Here is a 20,234-nt window from a genome sequence, read left to right as displayed (position 1 = left end):
GTGTCCACTGGTGCATGTGGTATTTAAATCTAAACAGCAAGGACAGACAGGGCGTCTGGACTGGGACTGTAGGACGATGGAAGTGTGTGTGTGTGTGTGTGTGTGTGTGTGTGTGTGTGTGTGTGTGTGTGTGTGTGTGTGTGTGTGTGAGTGTGTGTGTGTGTGTGTGTGTGCTTTTCGTCACCGTGATCCAGGCTCTACTCGTGATCGCACCTTTACGCGCCGCATCCATCTCACTCCCAACCCTGCCACTCCAGCTCATGAAGATAACTCACAGTTGACCTCTGTCCCTCTCAGCAGTGGAAAGACTCCAGATCGCCACGACCCCACCTTGCAGGTTTATTCTGGGACGGTGTCACACAGGGAGTAAATATAGACGCCGCACCCTCAGCTTGAAATGCGCACGCACTGATCCACACGCTCACAGGCGAGCACGCGTCAGTTCTCTCCTGTCCAAACATATAGACGGGAAATATCCCCCCCTCCCCCCTTTTCACACAATTTCATCAGGCTAATGATAAAGTGTAGAGTTTCTCAGCATAGGTTTAATTTTTAATTGTGTGCTTGCTACAAAGCACAGGTCCAACATAAGCAGCAGTCCCTTAGGTCTTTGCACATTCTCTAAATGTTTTTTTTTTTTGCCCCATTACTAGTCTTCTCGCTATGTTCTCTGATGCATTTTTTTTTTAACATTTAACTTTTTTCTTGAAACCAAACTCCTAAAAAAATATGAATGTACTGCCTCTTATGTTCATCTAGAAACACCGTTTACACTTTAAATATTTCAGCTCTGTAACATATTTAATCGTTTCGACAAAGGGTTGGTAGAATCTCCCTGTGGATGCTTGGGTTCTCACCAGGTACTCCGGCTTCCTCCCAAAGTTTAAAAACACGACTGTTATCTTAATTGGTCACTCTAAATTCCCCTTAGGTCTGAGTGCATGAGTGCATGCTTGTTTGTTCTGCATGTCTCTGTGTTTGCCCAGGGATTGATTTGCACCCAACGACCACTGGAGAAACGCATCAGCCTCCCCCCCGGCGACCCTAAGCAGGTATAAACAATGTATGGATGCTTTTAATAAATAATAGTCTAAATTTCCAGATACCTTTTTAATCAGATTTTTCTTTTTCTTGCTTAAAGCAAATGTCGTCATTCACTGTGCTGCTTCGCTGTCCTCGTACATTCCACAGTTTTTGGAAACAAATCCTATTTAACGCTCCATCAACGGGTTAGACGTCGAAACGGATGGAAACGTTTCCACTTTAACTCTGTTTTACACATTTCTAACCACATTACTCAGGAGTAAGTTAATTCTATCCCCTTCTCCAGTGACCCCAATGTAAAAAAGTCAGATCAACATCTCCAGCAGTTGCAAAATGGGATTGTAGCCCAGGAATAGTTTGGCCAGAGTCCGACGGTGTGTTAGGTATTCAAAGTTCTCGGTCTAAGCTACATCAGTCTGGGTGGAAAACGGTCAAATGTGGCTGCAGTGCAGATACAACATGAGTTATAGTTCATTAGCAGGTATTAACTATCAGCACTTCTGATTAAATGCAAATCTAACATCTTGCTTCACAACAGAACCTGCGTCAAAATCTGACTTTACAGGACCTGTGCTGCATGCTGCATCTCCATTTGGTCAGACCTCCATGCAGTATGGTGTGCCAGAATAAATCCTGGATTTATTCTGGCACACCATACTGCTTTGGAAACTGACTCCAGTTGTGCAAACACCATCCTTTGTTGGGGTTCTGTTAGGTTGAAATCACAGTTGTTTTATTGCACACACAAGCTTGCTGAGTATGACTATTATTTCTGACCTCTTCAAATTGCTGCTTCCAGCGTTTTCAGTCCTGCTATAGCGGGGGGAAAAAAAGGAAAAGGAAACAGGCAGACACACGAGCCTGTAGTGCTATGAAAAGCATAATTGGGTTTGTAAGTAATTAAAACCACCAAGAGCAATATGTCTTTTTCAAAGAGTGTCAGACAGAGGTTCTGCTGAACAGCAGCTGAATGAAGTGATTCATAGGAAATAGATCCACATAACAACTGTACTGTAGCCCCACAATGGCCGCCCTTTGACCATTCACTGCTGTTCTGTTTACACCAGATCGACTATTGGCTCCGTGTTCCTGACACCGTCTTATGTTGATGTTATTGCAAAGCGAGTGATAATCCGCAGCATTTAACAGAGTCTCTTTCATGCACTGAGGTGACAGATGAGGAGCTGGAGTCGGAGCGCGAGTCTGTGACGGCAGGCCGGCTCCGAACATCTGGCTCGGCTCCCATCTCTGTATTTCAGAAGAAGATTTCAAGCCGCTATTAATGTTAGTTACTTTTTTTTTTTTTTTAGAAGCGAGAAGAAGCCACCATGGTTCCATCCGCAGATAGTTAAATCCTGAAGACGGTTCAATTTTAGTTGTTGCTGAGGTTGCGTTTTTGTTTTCCCATGTCTCTTCGAAACTGGAAGGAATATTTACGGGATTAGACTCATCGCTTTTATTTGCTTCACTCGAAAGCACAAAAAAATACATTCTTCCTTAGTACATTTGCCAAAGATTTAGCAAAGATTTCAAATTGCATTTTTTCCCCTCTAATGCTATATGAAAACTCAGCTTCTCTACTTCAGTTTTATGAGCTCCTCTCATGAAGAACAAAGTAAAACGTACATCTGCCCCCTCTAAACATTTTTAAGTCCTATAATATTCATCAAGCATGGTTAGTTTTCAGATGGCAACATTATATTGTATATCATCTATAGCTATTGCATGTTGTCTTCGAAAAAGGGATCATACCCTTGAACCTTTTCCAAATCTTGTCATACCATAACCACACACTTCAACTTTTTAACAATGTTACAAATTAAACTAATATTAGACCATATTTAGCAAGTGGAAGGAAAATGTTGCATCCTGTTTTTAACTTTTTTACCATTAAAAACCTGAAAATTGTGTTTATATTCAGCCTTCTTCACTCTGATTCCTCTGAACAAAATCCAATGCAACCATTTGCTTTGAGAGGATAGTTACTAATGAATAAAGTCCACCATTTGTGTCTTTTTACAGAGTTGCTCTACGAAGACTTGCCAAGTTGGTTGGAGAACACTAGTAAACAACAAGAGTGGCATCATGAAGCAAGGAACACGTCAGACAGGCCAGGGAGAAGGTTGTGAAAAGGTTTAAAGCAGGCTTGACCATGAAACATCTCAAGGAGCATCTCAGGTGTGCATCCACCTAAACTGACTGCCCGCCTAAGGCACATATACATGAAACAAATAATCAACCAAGAAGTGATTATTTGTTGTCTCTGGAGGAGCTGCAGAGATTCAGAGCTCAGGTGGAAGAATCTGTTGAAAGGACAACTAGAAAGCCTCAACAACACATAGCCTACAGCTTTCTGGGACACAGCAAACATATGCAGAGGACACTAAGACTGAACCTTTTGAGCCACACAGTAGGGACTGGGAAGATAATCAGGGCTGAGGATGTGGACATGGGTATAAATGCTATTGAAATGTACTGCTGGGCAACGTAAACACCTGAAACCAACCAGGATTCTGATCCATGGTTTTGTTTTCAAGCAAGCTGGCCCGTATAAATGATAAAAACCAAAGCTGTGGTCACTTCTTTATGAGTTTAAATACAGGATAAACAAAATATATACTTTTTTCCCCAAACATTAGAAAACAAAAACAGTCTATAGCAGGGGTGTCCAGACTTTTAGTCAAAACTGTCAAGTCAAAAAATACCCGAGGGCCAGAAAAATAGAACCACCCCATCGTTGTTGAATGTTTTCTACCCACACTACAAAATATGATCATTTAAAATAAATGAAAACATAGACTATCTTTATTTAGCCAATTTTAGTGAATGGATTCCAATGAGATTTTAATGCACCAAAGTCTCCATTTGAGTAAAAGTCATTGGACCGACATGGTCCTATTCACTGTGAAATTAAAGAACATGTAAAATGTGTTTATTAAAAGACAAATGCTCCGTGTTGTGCGTAACATTTAATTGCAAGATTTTAGCTTGTCTATAATAACTCTTCCCTAATTAAAAGTGAAAAGTTTCCATCTGCATCTGCCACCAGTGCTGGTCGTCCAAATATTTCTTGAAACGCAGTTGAAGGGCCACACAAAATCAGCACAGGGGCCGCAAATGGCCCCCAGGCCACACTTTGGACACGCCTGGTCTATAGTCTTGATTAAACTTTAATGTTATTGCAGCTGGTGTCGGGTCAAATCCAGAAAAAAAAACGGACTCCTTTACTTTGTTTTATTAAAAAAAGTCTAATTTCAGAGACCATATTATAACTGCACCGCCTGCAGACTCTGTTCCTTTAAAACCACTCGGCCTCGGTTTCTGAGAAGCAGCACAATCTAAATCTCAAACCTAGTATCATGCTGGCTGGCACTTTATTCATAGCATGATCTCATCCCCCGAACTTCACCAGGGAATAAGTGACTGTCTTGCAGCAATGCTAAGTGGGAATCAGGAAGCTCCTCCTACAGACACAAACAAGGGGAGTTCATGCGGGATCACATCACTCTTTCCCGTTTTCTTTATTATTCAATCTGCTCGGTATTTGTCATACTTCCTCAAAAAAAAAAAAAAAAAAAAGGTTACGCCCTGCTTTTCAGTTGCCCTCTTCATTTCGTCAAATCCAAATGACACCTTTTCTATTTATGGTTGCAGGTGTTGATGAAAGGCGTAACATCTGACGCACGCCGCCACTGATGTTTGCTCTTTGATAGAAGAAGACACAGACCAATTTTGCATTTAAATTTCTGACATATGAATAAAACACACAAAAGAAAACAGGACTGAATAGCAACAAACTACAAGAATGGAAAGGGAATTCCAATAGTTTATACAATCTGTTTAAGGGAAATTAAAGCTTGCGGTACCAGAAAGCAAACAGAGCAACAGCATATTTAACAGATGTGGCAGATTTAATTTAGCGGTACACACATCTGTTCAGAGTCAGACTGTTTTACAGCCGGATTGCTTTCACACTTCGAGATCTGCGTATCAGTGTATTCTGTGATGAATTGTAATATTTTAGCCAGCTATCTTGCCAAAATTAGCATTAAAAAAAAGCCCAAATTCAGACAAGCAGCAGCGTGGTACCTTTGTATCATGTCTTCAAGCTTCTTCCCTTGTTCTTCATCGTGTTCCAGCTGTTTCCGCCGTGCTGCCTCTTCCTCAGCTGCCATTCCCTGGAGGAGCCATCGCTCACGCATCGCTTTGGACTGTAGGGGACACAAAACATGGTAAAAGAGTACTCAAAACCAGTTATCTTAACTAAAGGGACCTAGTCACGTACTGCGACTTCACAAATTTCTACGCCAGACTTCCCTCTGGTCATAAAAGCGGTTAAGTAACCCTAACCCTGTAGATTGGTTGGTTTTCCATCACACCTAGCTGTCACTTTACTGCAAGACATTGCAGATGGCATAACAATGTATGTGTCTGCTGATAGCAAATTAATTTTTAGGCTCACAAAGGACCAGGTAACCACTATGAGAATGAATGCTTGCCATATGTTGATTTATTTGAAGATAAGCATGTTGTTTTGTGTTTTTTTTGTGTGTGATCAAAATACATGACTAGGCCCTAGATTAACTCTGCAAAGATGAGAATCTTTTGGGATGATGGGGATCTTCATTAAGACTTTGAAAAGGCTAGAACAAGTTATTTTAAATAGGAATCCTGTTGCGTAATTTAGGTGAATTAAAGGTTGCTCCCCTTCCAAATACCTTCGGGATTGTTCTTTCGCTTCGCACGAACAAAATTACTCCAAGAGATGCAACACAACTACTGTAATTCTTCAACATTTGCTAAACTTTGTACGTTCGGTTTGCTGCCAACGATGTCAATATTCTGTTCAACTCGAACCACAAGCCAGAGTATACTTTGGTTTTCAACAGAGCCTTAAAGGGAGGAACAGTCTGCGTAGGTCAGCTGTGAAGAGCCTGTTAAGTGGAGGTCCATCTTCTTTTGGTCTACAGACGGTACTCAAGCCCCACCTAGTGGTGAAATATCGCTTATGGCTCCTTTATGCTAAAAAAAAAAAAACATCAGCTAGTACCTTGTGCACAACATTTTTGTAAATGATTTGTTGCATTTCTAATGTTCGTGTAAGTCACAACTGCGTGCGTCTTCTCTGGAAACGGCACAAGTTGAAAACGAGTTCCGGAGTGGAAAGTTCGGAAAACATTCCGATTTCCGTTTTCGTGCACACAGGAAAAACAGAATCTCAGTGAATGAGAAAGCAGTGGCACATGTGCAGTACGCCTGCTAACAGCAGACAAGGGACATGGGAATGTTTGTATGCAAGATGCCTGCACGCATACATGCCTTTATGCGTGCACATCTTGAGACTCAAAGAACATAACGCCTACTAGTGCTGGGACATGGGAATTGCATCGTTTTTAACATTTTCTACAAGAGAGTCGTGTGCAGGGAGACGGTAATTAAAATGTTTCCATGTACATTTGTTACGGCAAACAGAAACAAAATGTCCGGTTATCAATGGGTAATTTTTTTGCTCACAGCACAAGTATGAAAAAATGTGCTGCTGAGGAGTTTAAAGTGAGAGATGGGAATTTTCAACCTTTGGAAAGGAAATGTCCCCTCTGTCTACAAACCTCCTCCCTTAAGGTCAGGGGTATCAGCAAGCTTCAACCCCACTTTTTCAGGTTCCGGCAGTGGAACGGTAAAAAGAAAGGAATCAGAAACCTCCTCATGGTGTTAACTGCTCACAATGTCTATTTGGCATTACAGTAAAGTTTAGAGCTCTGTGTGTTGGTTCATGGAGCATTAAATATACAGAGTTATCAGTCTTCTCAACCACAGGAGGTTGGTGGGAACTCTTTAATGTTTTATAGATGCCGTCTAAAGCTGTGTTTATGTGACCAACGTCTCCATCTGCCGCTGCAGCTTTGTTGTCGTTACCACAACACAGTCGAGCGGGAAGACTCTGCTTCACCTTTGGCTGTTTACTCTCAGTCTCTTTCTTGGCTGTACGTCTGGGAGCTTAAAGTTAAGAGTGCGAGGAGCTGCACAAACACTTAGAAAGCATTTAACCACCTGCTGCCAGGATATGGCTGCTCAGATCGGCAGAAAAAACCCGTACCATTCAAATCTCAGAAAACCTTAAACACATTGTAATTATTTGTTGTTTTGAAGAAATGATCCTTATGCATGGTTCTCACCAAAAATGTACTCGTTCAATTGATATAATGTCTTATATGTTTTTTTTATCCTTGTATTTGCAGGCATTTTCGATTAGGAAAAAGACAATAAACAGTAAAGTTCAAGGATTATGTCAAGCTTACTTAAAAGAAACTTTCCACTTTGGACAATTTGGCTCTTAAGAAGATATTAAGCCCATATCAGTTGTGACCAAACGTTAAGATCTAGACGCCAGTGGGAAAAATCCAGCATTTTGGGGAGACACAATCTCAACAAAGTGCTTGTTGAGGTCAAACGTTGCTTTGGAATCAGCATGATGTTTACACGGTCCCAGACTCAGATCAACGCCTCCTTTCTAAAAGATTTGAAGCGTGCAGCCTTGAGGTGCTTATCAAACTCTCTGAGCTCCAGTTCCCATTTCCTCTCCCAGGCCCGCCGTGTCTCTGGAGGGCTCCCAACAAAGCCTTCTTCATGTTGCCTGGCCGTGTGGCACTCGGGGGGTAATGGCCATAAAATGAGACTGTGTTTCCAGATGTTGATTACATCAGGAGTTCAACCGCACTGAAGCAGGAGGCAAGAAATCTAACCAGCGCAGTACAGTGGCTCCTAGTGTCATTAGGGGCCAGAGCCATTTGGTGCAGCCAATCATGTTTCCTTTTTTAAGTTTTAAGCCTTCTTTCTGATTCAGGTTAGGCATTTTATGATCCTTCTGCATAATTTAGTTTAAATAATTTGACCTCAAATTTATTCAGCTATCCCAGGAGGGCTGCTGCCAAACTCATTCCATTGGTCTATAAGATTGGAAATTATGTCCAAAACGACTTATGCATTTGTGAATCCTAAAATACCTGTAGTGTAGATTATTCATCAGTTGTTCTATTTAAAAAAAATAGTCAGGCTTGTTTATTTTAAGATCATTGTCAAAATTTCAGTCTTTGCTAATAATGTTTTTCTCACGGTGGTTATCGATAGCAACACACAGAAAGAAGAAGAAAAAAAAATCCATCCTCTACAACAAATATCTACTGAAATGTTAAACTCAGGGCAAAAATCCTCCATCATTCTATTTTCTGCTCTTGCAGGGTAGCGACTTTGTCCAGCGGAAGATGGTCAATAGAAAGGAGGTGGGGTACCCCCTGGACAGTGAGCAGTCAATCACTGGGTCACACAGAGAGGTCCAGCCATTCACACACAATATTCAGAGTAGTGGATTATTGTTTGTAACATGTTTTTGGACGGTGGGATAAGAGAACCAATACATGCTTGGGGATTCATATTCTATTTGGATTCTTGTTTTGGCAAGGCAAAACCTATAACAAGTGCTCCGCCGTACAGCCGGAGCAAAAGGAATTCCTATCAAATATGGAAAAGAACAAAAAAAAAACAGAACTGTCCTTAGCTGGGCTTCTTGTCTGTAAGTTGCTTCCACTGAATACTCAAGGTGTCAGTTGATGCACGTTAGCTGATAAACTGGTTGGAGTCAAGATGGAGTCAGACCTTAACCTTCAGAGACACATAAAGAGACTTACTAAATTGGCCTTCTATCCCCTGAAAAGTATTTCCAAGATTGTTCCAGCAGGATCTAGAAAAAAATCATCCATGCATTTAATTTTAGTCGAATCGATTACTGCAAAGGTGTCCTTACAAGTCTGCCTAAAAGTCAATACTCCCTGGATCTCTTAGAATCTGTTACTCTATAAATCACTGAATGGCTTAGCACCTAAATACATCACAGACTTGTTATCAGTGCATCAACACTCCAGATCACTAAGGTCTTCTGGCTCCAGCCTGCTCTGCATACCCAGAACCAGAACCAAACACGGAGAAGCAGCATTTAGTTCCTATGCTCCGCTTATCTGGAACAATCTTCCTGAAGACTGTAAAAGTGCTGAAACCCTGAGTTCTTTTATATCAAGAATAAAATCACATTTGCTTAGTATTGCCTTTGACTGTTCTAGTTAAACTGCTTTACTGAAACATCAATAGTTTAAGTTAAGGTAGTCCAACAATTTTGGAAATCATTAATAATTGCTTTTAGTTTCCATTTTCAATTTTCATGCATTTTATTCCAACTGTTTCTTTACTTGCTTTTATTTTCCCATGTTTTAATAATGTAAAGGACTATGCATTATTCTTGTACTGAGATCTGCTATACAAATAAATTTGCCTGGTCTTGCCTTGATATTTAATCTGCTACTCTTCTAACTTCTCACATTGGCTTGTTGTGCTAGCTGGTGGGAAAACTAAATGTGGAGATACAAATGCCACTCTGCAAAATTAACTAAATCTGTAGGGCCACTAAAAATAAGATAAGATAAGATAAGATAGTCTTTACTGATCTCACAATGGAGAAATTCAGGCGTCACATCGGCTCATACAAGAAGGTGCAGAGTAGGGAAGGTGCATTCAGTTATATACAGTGAATCTTCATATATACAATGGATCAAAAAAAAAAAAAAAAAGGAAGTGAAAAGTAACATATCTGATTCATTGTTTCAAGAAGTCTTTGAAATATGCGAGAAAATGTGTTTACCATGAGCATTGGGTGGATAAATGTCGTTTTGTATGGGCCTGCTTTCTCCGGATAAACTCCTTGGTCTTTCCCATCATCCAGAAATGATAGAGTAAAGCCTCTTTTTGCAACAAATTCTGCGCTGCCATCTGACTTTTCCCCCCACAGTGTGTCACCTTTTGAGTTTGCACTTTAAATTGTGTTTCCTGCTTTCACTTTGGATCTTTTATTTTTTTTTTCCCGCAAGAGTTCTCAGATGTTTGAAAGACTTTGTCAAGCTATATATTATTTTTCTCACATATCTGACAGGAACAAAGTTACCTGATGTTGCCGTCTTCTGCACTGCTAACAGAATCCTTTGTTAGGGTTTCTTTTTATAGCAAGTAGATTCACATGGCTTTAATCAATGTGTCTCTCCTGCCCATAATCCATAAATGGGTGTTAAAGACTGGAAAACTCTGGAGTGTGGAATCAAATCTGTTCGACAATGCATCCATTGATGCAAAATTAGTTTTATCACTCTAATTAGTGATTGGAATGTATTTTTATTGCAAATATTAAAGCCGGCTACCATAGATGCTTGCAGTATAATGAGAAACCACATATATGCCCTTACCCACCCAGTGTGTCTGCAGCCACTAAGCCTCCGGGATTTTCCAAATTAAGTCATTTTGACGTGAAAACAAACAATTATATTGCAGCAGTGCAGCACAGGAAAGTTAAATCCATTAAGTAGATTTGCAAGTTATAACCAAAAATCTTTTCTTAGCTTACACTTGCCTTTAGACAGTTAGTATTCTTTTGGTGCCCAAATCTTTGAGGAGCATAGTCTGGCAGGCTTACGCTGCTTTTTTCAAGTTTATGAGCAAAATACAGCATTTTACCCTTTGTTCAGAAGATTAAACAACGCAACATACTTCAATTGTTAACTATATATTTTTTTCCACCAACTTTTCCTCAGCTTATGAACTCTTTAATGCTTTTTATTTGTTCTCTGAACAAAAAGAAAAGCCTGGTTTACCAGTTTTGGTTGGCAGTAAGTGTTTGGAGTTTTATTTGTGGGTGTGTTTGGATTTAAAAGGTTCTTCTCCAAAGAAGAAATCAGCCTTCAAAAGAAACTTTGCTGTAATATGCCTGTACACGTGCCCAGCTGAAAGTTGGGAATTTGGATGGAGGTGGTACAAGTCAGCAAAGGACTTAATAGTCCACCCAAGATGTGTAGTTGTGTCCAATATGGATTTTGCTTGGACTGGTTGGGTATAAAGCAAACCTGGGCTCAACGTGGCCTGTTTATATGTGGCTTACTAGAACTCAGGCAAGCTCAGTTGGACACCCTGTTTAAGTATTTGTTAATAAGTATACAGGACTGTCTCAGAAAATTAGAATATTGTGATAAAGTTCTTTATTTTCTGTAATGCAATTAAAAAACATGAAATGTCATACATTCTGGATTCATTACAAATCAACTGAAATATCACAAGCCTTTTATTGTTTTAATATCGCTGATTATGGCGTACAGCTGAAGAAAACTCAAAAATCCTATCTCAAAATATTAGAATATTTCCTCAGACCAAGTAAAAAAAAAATTAGAACAGCAAAACAAACTCAAACATTTGAAAATGTCCATTAATGCACTCAGTACTTGGTTGGGAATCCTTTTGCACAGATTACTGCATCAATGCGGCGTGGCATGGAGGCAATCAGCCTGTGGCATTGCTGAGGTGTTATGGATGCCCAGGATGCTTCAACAGCGGCCTTTAGCTCATTTGCATTGTTGGGTCTGGTGTCTTTCAGCTTCTTCTTCACAATACCCCACAAATTCTCTATGGGGTTCAGGTCAGGGCAATTGGCAGGCCAATCAAGGACAGTAATGCCATGGTCAGTACACCAGTTACTGTGAGAATCTTATGTCGTCTCTTAACCACTACCATACTTGTGATTTAGTTTACTGAACCAAGCTGAGTGTTTTTCAAGGCTCAGGAAACCCTGCAGTGTTTCGAGTTAATTAGACGATTCAAGTGATTAGTTGAATAGCCTACTAGTATACTTTTTCACGATATTCTAATATTTTGAGATAGGATATTTGGGTTTCTTAAGCTGTAAGCCATAATCAGCGATATTAAAACAATAAAAGGCTGCCGATATTTCAGTTGATTTGTAATGAATCCAGAATGTATGACATTTCATGTTTTTTAATTGCATTACAGAAAATAAAGAACGTTATCACAATATTCTAATTTTTTTGAGAGAGAAAATTAGAGGCCAGCCTCTTCATTAGGTACACCAGGTTTTGGTCCATGTTGACACGATGGCCTCACATACAGTAGTGGCTGAAGACTTGTGTGTTACGCATTGCTGACCCTGATCCCTGTTCTGCCGCATATCAAAGGAACTGTGTTGGCTTGAGACCTGGGGACGGTGGAACTCACTGGAGTACACAGAAGTCAATGTCAGGTCCAGGAAGCCATTTGAAGAAGATCTGAGTTTTGTGAGGTGGTGAACTGATCTGCTGAAAGCAGCCAATAAGAAGATGGATACATTGAGGTAGTAAAGGGATGGACATACGTAGTCAGCAGCAATCCTCAGTGAACCTTTGGTGCGCAAATGATGCTCAATTGGTTCTAAGAATCCAACCGTTTCCCAAAAGAATATGCAGCACACCTTTCCACCACCACCAGCATCAGGTCAAACCATTGACACAGGGAAGAAGGGAGCAATGCTTTCATGCTTTTTTTTTTGTCAAACTCTGAATGCTGGAGATGAAACCTGAACTCATTGAATCAGGCTGCGGTTTTCTACTCCGGGTATGCTCCAGTTATTGTGAGCTTGTGCAAATAGCCTCAGTTTTTATTCCTAGCTGATCCGAGTGCTTACTTATCAATGTAAAGGCAGGATGTATGCTCATTCTGTAACATCCACACAATGTTAATACGTTTTTGTTGCAGTGCTACCTATTTATGTATTGCCTTGATCACCTTGTGCCATAATGTAATTTCAGAGAACAAAACAGCAGTTACATATATGTTCCTTGTTTAATCCCAAAAAAGTAAACTTAACCAACAATTATAAATCTTTAAAAGACCCTAAATCACTTTCAGTATATTATCATGGCCCTTTTGGGCAGACGGTGTTGCTGCTCAGAACTAAAAAATATATATTACCCTAGTACCACACAGTGTATTTAGTGGATTCTGATGATATTGGGTGAAGACTTTTAATGGGGGATGAAACACGTCTCCCTTTTTGTTCTTCGGACACCAAATGCAATTCATCTCCCGTGCATCACTGGAGACCGAAGTCGTCATACCTTTCCCTCAAAAGAACCTGGTCACAGAAAATGAACAACGCATAAAAACATTAACAAACCTACTAACCTTAACATGCTGAAGCTGGAGCACCAGTTCGTCAAGCTGGCTTCTTTTATCTTCAATTTCAGTTTGCCGTTTCCGCTTCTCCTGACAAACGAAAGAAGCAAAATAACACATTATTTAATTACATCCAGTATTAAGTATTTGACAGGATCGCTGTACTTATACTCGTTTGTACCATTTTAATCCATGTATGTTTACTGTTAGTAAACTGTTTCAGGATGTTTTTCCGGTTCGTACATATTTATTTTAACCTTGAGAAGAGACTGGGAGAAACTGGGCCAATAACGAGCTAGTTCTGTTTACATGGAGGGAGCAATACATTAAAATAGCTGGAGGTCAGAGTTTATCTAAGTTTGAGAGGGTTTAAAGCGCACAGGCCCACGCAGAGATGATGGATTAGACCTTGATGCTGAATCTAAACTGGAAGAGAGAAAAAGATCCTTGACTTCAGGGAGAAAAGAATGAGGCTGATTTGTGGTGCAAAAGCTGCCTGAGAGTGAAACGTAGATGCCTATAAAATGCATGGAAATATAAACACAACTCATTCCAGGACAACCCTTCTTGGGCCAGGAGGACAGAAGATACTGAGCATGTGAACAGAGCTCTCTCTCTCTCTCTCTCTCTCTCTCTCTCTCTCTCTCTCTTTTTCTCTCTTTCTCTCTCTCTCTCTCTCTCTCTCTCTCTCTTAGTGTGGGAGTTGAACAAGGATTTCTAGGACATTTCCTGTCTGCTAAAAATATCTTTCTGGGAAAGCCCCCAATGTGCGAATAAACCTTAAGGGACGGCTAAAGCAAATTGCAGCAGTATTGAATTTAGAAGATACATAAACACATATGTACTGTGCCTTGCAAAATAATTCACATCCCCCACCCTTATTACATATTTCGCTACGTTCCATCCTGTTATTGCTACGGATCTTCTGAAAATTGTCTAATTTGGTGAGGTAAAATGAGAAACAAAAGAATAAAAAAGAATGAAAAAAATTAAAAAGCTGAAACAATGCTAAGTCTCAAAGGTTCTGGTGCGACCAGTTGCCTTAAAAAAAAGTATGATGATTGGTGAAATGAAGTCCACATTTGCCTAATCTAGGCGTCCAATGATCTGTCAGTATAAACACATTTTTTGTGAGAGAGGCATTACACCACAAAGACCAAGGAGCTCCCCAAACAGGTCAGGGACAAAGTTGTCAAGAATTGCCTCGGCACCATCAAATCCATTATTTTCAAGCTGAGAGCTAACAGTACCACTACTATTCTGCCAAGAGGAGGCCGCCTACCAAAACTCACAGACTACCATCGAACTTTTCGGACACCAAGGAAAACGCTAGAGCTGGTGCAAAATCCAACGCATCCCGTTACCCTACGAACACCACCCTGACGGTGAAACATGTCGTGGAGATGTTTTTCAGCAGCAGCGACTGGTAAACCGTTCTGAGTCAAGGGAAAGGAGAATGGTGCTGAATACAGGGAGGCAATACTGTCAGGTCCAGATGGTAATAGACTCCTAGAAAAGAAGGCCGGATGCCGAAGTTTAACTGAAAGTGCTTGAAGGAGTGTTAGTTTAAAGGTGTTCACAACTAGTAAACCATGTTGTTGCAGCTTTTCTATTTTTACACTCCTAATGTATTAGTTTCTTTTTCAACACAATTTTGCAGTATAAGTCAACTCATAGACGAAATAAACTTGAAAATCATCTATCCTGGTCTTATTAGCTTTTTAACTGGGTTGTCCGCTACACAACAAAAGGAAACAGGGTCTCCTGGGGTCCCCAACCAATCATTTCAAAAAAATATATATATATATTGGTTATTTGACAGAAAAAACAAATAGTTAAAAAGATAGATAAAACATTTACAGGCATCCCGGCTGAGTAAAGAACATAACCGTAACACAGCAGTTAAGCATTATAACAGCTTGAGGCAGTCAACGAGTGTTGTGAGATTAGTGTGCACTTACTTAGTGCCACAAAATTACCAAATAGGCCTCAGGAGGAGGGCATGAGCACTGCAGTGGTAATTTTGCAAACATGTTTCCGCCATTCTTTTCCAATAAAACACAAAAATAACAGTAATTCTATAAACATAGCGGAAACTCCGGCAGTACATTTCAATAGTTTGACGCAGGCTGGAAAAATATTTGCAGTAGGACTGATGCAACTACTGTCCTTCCGTCTCTGTTGCACACACATGCATGCACCCACGTATGCGCACGCACACACACACACACACACGCACACACACACACACACACACACACACACACACACACACCGCAGGAGCCTGCAAGCAGCAGTTCCCATGGTTGGTAAAGTACAGTCAGAGCCTCCGCGGAATGGCAGACAGATGTCAGGGGACTGTTGGGAACATGTGGTGGAGGACTGAGCTGAACACACAAATGCACACACACACACACACACACACACACGCAGGTTTCGCTTTGTTTTTCCTATCCTAGTAATAGTCTGAAACCTTTGAATACCAAATTACTATCATATGCTAAAAATCGGGACCAGCTGGTTCCAAAGCTTAGCACACTGACAAAGTAACAAATACCTGGTATAATATCAAGTTACGAATTAAGGGGTAAATTAAAAACCAGGGGTAGAAAATAGAAATTGTCCATCTTACAAACAACCAACTAACTGGCATTTAGTTTAAACTCCTTCATCCATCGATCATCTATACCCGTTTATCTATACTGGGTTGCGAGGGGGCTGGTTCCTATCTCCATCTGTCATTGGACCAGAGGCGGGTTAAACCCTGGCCAGGTCACCAGTCCATTCCAGGGCAACATAGAGACAGACTGGAAAAACAACCATCCACACACACACACATACCAAAGGGCAATATAGAGAGGCCAATTAACCCAACAGTCATGTTTTTGGATTGTAGGAAGAAGCCGGAGTACCTGGAGAGAAAGTAGTAGTTTATATCGCTGAGCATAAAAACTGAATTGAAGAAAACGTTTTGAAAGATAAGGAAATTAGTAAAAGCACAAGAAAAACAGAATGAATGAAAGTGAGAAGTTTCTGGCTATTTCCACCCACACATTCTTCTAATGCAAAGACCTTGTAATGAGAAGCTTGCTTTGTTGACATGAATGGGTGATAACAGGCAGAATGCACTTCTTCTGGCCCATGACCGTTAAAGTTAACACTGGCATGGGTTAAATTCACAGAATGAGTAAAAATGGCTAAAATGATAGACTTAAAGACACTTGCTCAAAGAACTATTGCCGTCTGGAATCAAAAAAACGCTGAGTCATCAGGCGGATTAAAAGAAGCGTTGCCCTGATGAACGAGCAGGAACAAATCCCTCAACAGCGATCTCTTCACTGTTTACTCTCATCGGCCAAAGACATCCTCCTCTTCCGAAAAATATGTTGACATTCTCAGTGACACGCTCATTATGTCCCACGTTCTGACTCACAGTACTTGGCCCCGCTTGGCCTGCTGCTGCTGCTGCATGGCCCCTGAACAGAAGAAGTCGCCGCTTTTCCCACAAGTGTTGACACAACGCGGAAGAATGATGGACACGCTCAAACACAAAGTCGTGATCAAGTATTTAAGCATTTAACCTCCCGTTGTGACTCCGGTTTTGTAACGTTGTTTGTTTAAAAAAAAAATTCCACCAGCTTTAACACATTCTGTCACACACGTTATCCCAAAGACAAGACGAGGTCAAATCTTTCCTCGCTCACTTAACAGTTCCTGTAAATTTAAGTCAAGCTGACTCAGTCTTACACTGGGCAGAGTTTGACCAGTGAGTAACAGAGCTGTGAAAACTCACTAGATTGCCTAATAGTGTTCAACGTGGAAGATTAGAATGTACAATAAAAGATGAAGAACCCAGAAAACAAACCAGGCCAACTATACCATCACGCTAACAAAACAACCAGCCATCCAAGCCAGCAGAACAAACAACCCATGCAAACCAAGCATCCAACGTAAACAGTCAGATCAACAAACCAAACGGCCCACCAAGCTGACCAATCATCTAAATAACTCTGTGGTGGCATCAGCCATTTTCTATTGAGTGGCTTGTTGGAGCAGCAGGAGCTTATCTGTAGCTCATTGGGAGGGTCGGCTCTGGCCTGGGATGCCCTGGGAGGAGGCTGGAGTACCCTGGAAAAAACCATACATGCACAGGGAGAACATCCAGACACCGTGCAGAAAGCCCAGGTCAAGCAACCCAACCAACCAAACCAACTAAACCACACCACCAGTTAACCAAACAATTTTACCAAATAAACCAACGAAGCAAACCAGTCAATTAAACCAACCAAATAAAGAACAACCTTCCAACCAACACCCTACTAAACTAACCAAGAAAGAATAATAAACCAAACCAACTAAACACACAGGTTTGCTTAGATAAAAAGTATCTAAGCAAACCATTCTTTCAACCAACCTAACCACCCAAATAACCAAACCGCCCCCCCCAAACAAAACAACAACAACAACAAACAAACCAATCAACCAACCAACCAACCAACATTAATCCAATAGAACAAGCCAACTGAACAAAACAAATGACCCAGTGCAACAAAATCACTGAGAGAGGTGAAAGGAATCATATCTATACTTCAAAAGCTCTTATTCTGAATTTAACCAAAGCAATATATATAAATATATATATTTTAATCTAAAGCAATTAAATAAACAAAAATTACCAAGGAGACCAGATGACCCAAATTGTAATGGAGTGAAACTTCTTGTAAAGTTGTAAAACTTCTGTAGACAGAAATAAACAGAGGTTTCTGTTGCCACCTTGAACCGATTAAAATCATTTTCTAAGTCAGAGTGCTGAACTGCTAAACTTGGAAGCTTAATTTCACACATACCACATTTTAATGGAAAATAATGCATTTTGGTCTTCTAACGGCACCATCTGTTTTAGGTGATTAAATGTTTTTTTCCCCCCGTTTGGAACTCTCTTGTTTATGATGTGTGTGGTTTCATGCACTTGACATGTCAACAATTTTAGAAAGATCAGATTATTTATCCATTTAAACCTTGGCCTTGTGCTTGCCTATGGCCATGGCTGTTAAATGAGGAATGTTTTTGTTTCTGCTGCTTGAAATCTAAGCTCAAAGAGGAATAAATTTGAAGAGAACTGGGATTTTCTTTTGCTGTTGCTGCACACAACATCCCAGGTATTAATTTTTCTAATTTTCAGGACTGCTGTTGTTAGGTAATTCTGAGGCGCTTTCATACATTCCTGTACTGAGCATGTTAAAGTCAAATATTACCATTTAGTTTACAAATGTAAATATCCACTTTTTTTAAACATTCCCTGTCTTTACTGAAACAGAACAATGCAACACATATAAGTCACGTGAGAGAAATAAGCATCTGTTAAGATTTGTATTGATAGAAGCCCACTTTTCAGAAAAAAAAGCATCTACTTTAATGTTTCCAAGCGGGTTTTGTGAGTTTTTAAAGAATTTAAATAGAAAATTCTAAGTGAGAGCAAGTTTCTGAGAATGAACAAACCCACATTCTAGAAACAAAATTAAAATTGATACCCTGAATACATACAGCACTCCTTTTAATTTGATACATAGCATGCTGGTACTCAATATTTCCATCTACTTTGATGAATCCAAAAACCCAAAATAACTGGACTTCTATTCTGAAGCTGAAGATATTAAGCTTCGCATCCAGGAAGCTTTCTCTGTTCAAAATGTCTGGAGTAGCGTGGAGTTCCAACCAGGAACTGATCGCCCCGCGCAATGGAGAGTAGGTAGGCATCCTATTCTCCTGTAAGGACACATACAGGAGTGGAGGATGTGGAATCTGGGGGTCAGAACAGAATTCCAGTTGATTTGTTGTTTTTTTTCTTAAAACTTTCTTTTTTGTCTGGATTGATCCATGAGCTGGATGACTGGGAACCTTCACGAGCATCTACTTTGATGGTAATCACTGCAACACGTGTTATATTGCTTCAATGTTAAACAAAACAAAAAAATGGATGGATATTGTGCAGTATTTACGGACATAGCACGTATAGTAAACTTTCCTAACCTAATTCTTTCAGAGTTCTGACGTGCTGGGGAAAGGGTGTTGAAAACTTCATTGAATGACTTATCTTCATTAAGAATACAAATGCACACAGCGTTCCAATTCCTTGCTCTCTAAGCACAATGCGCCAGTTGTGTTGCAACCCGCGCATGTGATAAAGTGAAGCAAATGGTTCTTATGCTTGCAATCTTTGAGTGAGTTTTACTTTTTCCAAAGAGTGAAAATGTGAAACCTGGAAAACCAGGTGATGTCAAACAATGCCCACATTTCTAGAGCAAAACTGCTGAACAAAACGACTGTACACTATGCTACCATCATCAGGCAAAAGGTTAGGCTTTCAGACTGGAGCTATTAGCTAAACTATCAATCATTCAAAACTGTTTCTTGTTCTTTTTTTAATATAAAATGTTTATTTAAAAAAAAAAAAAGAAATGAGAACTTTAACATATACATATACCATTCTTAATACTCTTCCCCCTGTCCCTTGGGAATTTTGTAGTCAAATTATTATACTGAGAAATGTTGCGCACCTTTAAGAAACTGATAAATCATCAGGTCTTGCTTGTTACTTTTACACAAGCACTTATTTAGTAACACTATATATGTATTATGCAAACAACAAACATCAGCATTATTTCTGTGCTTTTAAAGGAAGAACTGGATCATAATACCAAATGTAATCCACCAGAACAACTAGAATAACAATTTTGTGACATGTTTTAAACAGATCTATACACTACTACACTAATTGCCTTTGCTTGTTAAGAAGATTAGCAAAAATAAATACATTTGTGTATAAGTAAATGCAATGTTTAATAGGATGTTGAAATATTTTGAATAGGAAACATGATATTTTCCATTTTTATGCTTATTTATGGCAATTAACACTAATACGAAATACTGTCTATACTACATATTATATTAATTTGTGTGACATTAAGAATTTACAGACTGAGAAATATTTACTTTTGTGTAAATTCCCTGTGCATGCGCGGGAGCATGCACAGGGAGAACATGCAAACTCCATACAGAAAGACCCAAGACCTTATTACTGCAAGGCAACAGTGCTACCCACTGTGTCAATGTGCACCCCCCCCCAGTTTGAAGTCATGCATAATAATTGCATTACT

At 39.9% G+C, this 20,234-nt stretch overlaps 1 protein-coding gene across 1 annotated transcript in view; it reads right to left on the bottom strand.

Moving 5' to 3' along the window:
* Positions 1–20,234, bottom strand: part of LOC105930971 (A-kinase anchor protein 2) — a 115,750-nt gene that overhangs the window by 67,799 nt on the left and 27,717 nt on the right. The window contains 2 exon segments of the mRNA XM_036140117.1: positions 5,134–5,255; positions 13,087–13,167. Coding sequence (XP_035996010.1) covers positions 5,134–5,255; positions 13,087–13,167 — 203 coding nt within the window.

The sequence above is a fragment of the Fundulus heteroclitus genome, chromosome 8 (assembly GCF_011125445.2).
Source record: "Fundulus heteroclitus isolate FHET01 chromosome 8, MU-UCD_Fhet_4.1, whole genome shotgun sequence".
Taxonomy (NCBI): domain Eukaryota; kingdom Metazoa; phylum Chordata; class Actinopteri; order Cyprinodontiformes; family Fundulidae; genus Fundulus; species Fundulus heteroclitus.
This window is presented reverse-complemented; position numbering and strand designations above follow the sequence as displayed.